A 5,542-nucleotide genomic window follows, 5' to 3' on the forward strand; every position below is an offset into this window, starting at 1 on the left:
ATATAGCTATTTCACTGTTTGCAACATACTTTTTTTTATTTATAAAGATTAACATATTTTTGATTTCGAAAACTTTTAACATATTTTTTTTATCATCACAAGTTTCAAAAATTTTATAGCCAAATAGATGTAATGATTTATTTTACATCATAAGTTTTAAAAGTGTATCAGTATTTTTAAAATTATTTCAATTCAAATTATGTTACGTGAATTGAAACAAAGAAAGTATTATTTATGAAGGACCCCCTTACTATACAATAAAGCTTTACCACTTCCAACCTAGCTAGTCAATATATATAGTCATTTTCTCTTAATATTATAAGAATATTCTTCTATAAGGAATTTCCCTTTTTAACTCTTTGTTGAGTCTATTTCATGTACAATTCTAAATCTATAACTAGGAAGGATACATTTTTGGTTGAGTGAACCTCAAATTCAATTATTGTAGGTTACTTCATTTGGATGCAAAAAAAACAAAATAATCACAAGGGAACTTTTAGAATTATCATTAAAATTCAATCATCAATAAATATATATATATGATGAAAATAAAATTATATAACTAGAAGTTAGATAAAAAGTACAATCAAAATATTGACTCTTGATCAAACACGAAAATGTCACATAAAGTGAAACATGTCATATATTTTTACAATGACTACAAAAATAGAAGTAATATATTTTGAACACTAAATACTTGCACTAGCTAGATCACTATACTACATCAACATTGGAGCATCTTGATTGTAACATTTTTCAGAAATAAGTTGAAGATATTCTTCATAAACCTTCTCCAGCATGCTTTCATTTGAAAGATCACAAAATCCATCTAGTAGTACTTCATCAAACAACAAATTTGAAGCAAAAGGCATAAAAGAAACCTCTTTTATTTTACCCTCAACATTCTCATCATCATTGGTAATAACATTAATCTTCTTGTTGTTATTATCACCTTCTTCGTAACTATCTGAGGGCGAAACTATGTTGCTCGAGCTTTTCAAAAATGCAGATAGGTGTATGTCAGATCCTTCAGAGATAGTGCATTTTTTAAGAACCTGACTCGTTTGCGGCAACATTTTAGGTGAGGATGAAGTGCTCAATAATGCAACATCTTCAACACTAGAATTCCTTAAAAGTCCACAAGAAATTCTAATTGGCTTTGGGACAAACACAACTTGAGGGGTGTCTAAAGATTGGTCTTTTTTCTTATTATTTTTCTTCTTTTTGTCTTGTTTTTTTCTTGGATTTTCTGTTTTGGGCTTTTTCTTGGGCTCTTTTTTTGGGGAAACTTTGTGCACTTTGTGGAGTTTGGGCTGAATTCCAGCAATTTTGAGCTTTTTAATGACATGAGTGTTCCAGTAATTCTTGATTTCATTGTCGGTTCGACCAGGTAATCGACCAGCTATGAGTGACCAACGATTGCCCAAAAGTGAATGAAGCCTTATTATAAGATCTTCTTCATCTTGGCTGAAATTTCCTCTCTTGATTCCCGGCCTTAGATAATTCATCCACCTTAGCCTACAACTCTTTCCACATCTAAGTAGCCCTAAAAAATTCAACACGATACTAATTATATAAAAATATTACATGAGATACATATAGTACGACATAACTTAGTAGCTTTGGATAGATATTATATTTGTGTTAGAGCTCAATAAGCTATTTTTACTAGAACTTAAAATTCATAAATTTAAAATTTTCGTGTTTGACAGGTGGCATGAGTAGAAATTCAAATACTTTTTGAAAAAAATATATATATATTAAAAGTTAAAATTACTATTAGTAAATTTGAGTGTTACAACTAAAATTTAAAGTAATAAATATTATCATTAATAATAATTAATAATTATTAATAGCAATAAATAATATGAAGTTTAAATGAAGAATGTTTAATAAATGAAAGAAGTCATTTTCCTTATTTCGATTAAAACAAAAAAAGTCATTCTTTAAATGGCTTTCACCAAAAAAAAAAAAATATAACAAACATTAAACAAATATTCTTATCAATGTGAATTGAGCTTGACCAAAAGTCCATAATATCCCCATATATGAGTATTTAAGAGTCCAACAAAATTCTAGAAACTAATAAACTCAAAACATAAATATGAACTATACTATTCCAACTCTTTTAAGGATATCAACAAATACGTTTCAAATCTTTCAAAAATAGTATATTTCTGAAAATCTAACATAAATACGATAACATTTTTGAAGAATCCGATCAACATAAAACTCGAAGTGCAAATGCATACCAGCTTTATTGGGCAAGTTTCTCCATTGGCCTTCACCATTTTCCTTAATATAATTAGTAAGTAATAAGTCTTCTTTTGTAGACCATGGACCTTTACGAAGCCCCTCTTTAGCACAACATGGTGCTCTCCCCATTTCTTTTTGCTCACTATATAATATTATAAAAATACTTTTATTTGGACAAAAATAAAATACAACATCTCAATATATATATAATGAGATAAGAAATACCTAGAGACAAAAAAGTGTAGGACTTAAAAACAATAGACATTTAATGCATTTATTTAGTTTTTCCTTTCTTTTAAAAAGTTTTAAATCCAAGTAGTATTAGTGGTCTTCTTTGCTCCGCATGCTACTTAAATAAAATATATAAACAGTAGTTGAGTTGAATTCAGTATTTTCGATATTATAAAGTTAAAATTTACTAAAACTTTGTTAAATATTATTTTTCTCGTTTTAAAAACAATGATCTGGTTTAATTTGGTACGAAATTTAAGAAAATATAGAAGAATTTTTAAATTTTGTGGTCCTAAATTAAAATTATGTGAAATGTATAAAATTGTAATTTAATTTTGTGGCCTTAAATATACTACGTGAAAAGTCGAAATTAAAATGTTACCAAAAAAGAAAGAGATCATTCTTTTTTAAACAGATCAAAAAGAAAACGAAGTCATTCTTTACAAAATGAAGGAAATACTAGATTAGATTAAAACTTATACATATATCAAAATAATAAGTTTTATATAATAACATTTAAAATTAAATTTAAATTCTGAATCGACTTACGAGAAAACTATACGAAAGATGAAGAAAACGCCACAAAGGTTGGAGTAAATTGAAGTCGTGCCCTTTTAGAAGCCACGAGATCCACTTCATGCAACATTAAATATTGATGGGACAAATAGAGACAATATTATGAAGTTGTTCTTTACTATATAGTATTAGTTGGAAATATTAAGACCTAGTATATTTCATTCAAATTTATTTATATATAATATATATAATTATATAATGTTTGAGCTAAGTTACAACATTTCATCTAATTTCATAACATACTAAATGTTATCTCTTAACGATACGAATATCGGATCGATATTCCTATATGACTATTTAATCTACTTATGTGGTCGTTATATACTTATGAGCATAGATATTAGGGAAAATGTACACGTATTTCTTTAGACTATGATCGAAATTTCAAAAACATATTTTAACTAAATTAAGGTCATATATATTATCCCATGAATTTATTTTTTGGATAATTTTGTGCACTTTTTTTGGCTAACGTGACATCCAAAAATCTTTCACGCGCCTCAATTGGGTGGAATCACGGGGTGTGTCACGTAAGACAAAAGGTGCATAAAATAAATAAATAAAAAGTTCAGGAGGTAATAAGACCTTAATTTACTCCTTCCGTCCGGTATTATTTGTCATGATTTCTATTTTTAGAGTCAAACTATAAAACTTTGACTAATATTTTAAGATGAGTTTTTTCATCATATTAATATGCAAAAAATTATAATTTATAGTACTTTTCATATAGTTTTAGAGTATCTAATTTTTTTTGTTCAAATTATCGAATTAATGTGATCTAATTTATCTTTAAAAATTAGTCAAATTGACTTTCGATAAGCGCAACATGACAAACAATTTCAGACGAAGAAAATAGTTAAAGTGTGTCTCTGAAATTTCGATCTAGTCTAAAAGATACTTGTGAATTTTGTGTAGATATTAAGTAATTCTATTTTACTATTTTGCATCATGACTGTTATAAGATCAATTTGCACATACAAATATTAGATCAATTTATATATATGTCGACTAATTTTAGAAAATATTTTTTTTTTTACCTCTTATAAGTGGATATCAAATTATTTACTTGGGACCCCTCGTTATTATTTCTTTGTTTGTTGTATTCATTTATTCCTTTTGTCATAGAGGCAAATGATCATAGGGAAGAGATTGAATCTAATGAAAGAATTACTAATAATACCTCTTTACCACTTGCATCATTTCGAAATGGACTTTACACTTCGTTCGTCCTTTTTTAATTGTCATAATTTTTATTATTATATTTTTCATCGTATTAATATGCAAAATATTGTAATTCATAGAACTTTTTTATTTAGTTTTTGAATATTTAAATTTTTAGTTTAAAATATCAAATTGATATAATCTAATTTAACTTTAAAAATCAACGAAATTAACTTTTGAAAAATATAACATGACAACTAAAAATGAACGGAGAAAATACTAATATTTCTTCTGATTTGAAGTTCTATTTTAAAAATATTTCATTTATCGTACTGTTCATCCACAACCTTTAAAAAAAAAAGGAAAGACAAAAGAGTATACATCAATATTGTAATAACTTGTAATATAAAAGAAAATTATCATTTTTATCATGTTTTCGATTATATTTAGTACATAGTAGTCTTAAATAAAAATTACTCTATAAGACAAAGTGTTTGGTCAATTAGAAAACACTCACGTTTATTAAACGAATATAGCAAAAATAAAATATAAAATAAACATAATTAAGAAAAACATTTTATATATTTAAAAAACTAAAATTTTAGAAGAATATTTATTTTTATCAAACTTTATGAGGCCACCTACTTATATTTATTTGCTGCTATTGATAAGTTTGCAGTATCATTTTGCTCAGAAAATTTGGATGGGTGCTGTAATTGACTTTTCCACGTGTCATTTTATTATTTGCTGAGAAATTTTATAGTCTGAATATTATGTCAGAAAAGAAGAATTCAAAAATAAGAAAAGTTTGAGACAAAATATTTTTACAAAAATACATGAAAAGGTTGAAAAGATTCTAATATATATTATATATCAAACATAAAAATGGTAGTATCCTTATAGTGCGTGGTGAAATTATTGAAATTTCTATTACATATTTTTATATACAAAATATAAAAATAAAAAACTTTTATAAATTTAATATTTAAATTAATCGAATTGATGAATTTCGATTAGTCGAAAAATAAGTTACGGATTTCCTCTTTGATCATGGTCATATCATATTTTGACAATTGTAGGACCACAAGACTGTGACAAATCATATTATATGGAGTAAATTTGACCTCTTAATTAAGCCAAATTAGAATAATTCAAATTGATGATGATTTTGATTAAGGGTGGTCAACCATTAAATAGTTGTTTTAATTTTATTCCATCGATGGGATATTTTGGCTTACCTCATAAGATACATCTATTTGTCTCGTTCGTTCACGTAATAATATACTATTCATGCGGTGAATAATAATGTAAAATTATT

The 5,542-nt window shown here is 26.1% G+C and overlaps 1 protein-coding gene across 1 annotated transcript; it reads right to left on the bottom strand.

Annotated features, from left to right (window-relative positions):
• Positions 1 to 601: 601 nt before the first annotated feature.
• Positions 602 to 2,444, bottom strand: LOC107028882 (transcription factor MYB7-like). The gene is made up of 2 exons (XM_015230122.2): positions 2,253 to 2,444; positions 602 to 1,546 (listed from the first exon to the last, which is right to left on the bottom strand). Exons 1-2 carry the CDS (start codon positions 2,383 to 2,385, stop codon positions 720 to 722), a joined length of 960 nt encoding a protein of 319 aa, XP_015085608.1. The 5' UTR covers positions 2,386 to 2,444; the 3' UTR covers positions 602 to 719.
• Between the last annotated feature and the right edge of the window lie 3,098 nt (positions 2,445 to 5,542).

Source organism: Solanum pennellii, chromosome 8 (assembly GCF_001406875.1).
Source record: "Solanum pennellii chromosome 8, SPENNV200".
Lineage (NCBI taxonomy): Eukaryota > Viridiplantae > Streptophyta > Magnoliopsida > Solanales > Solanaceae > Solanum > Solanum pennellii.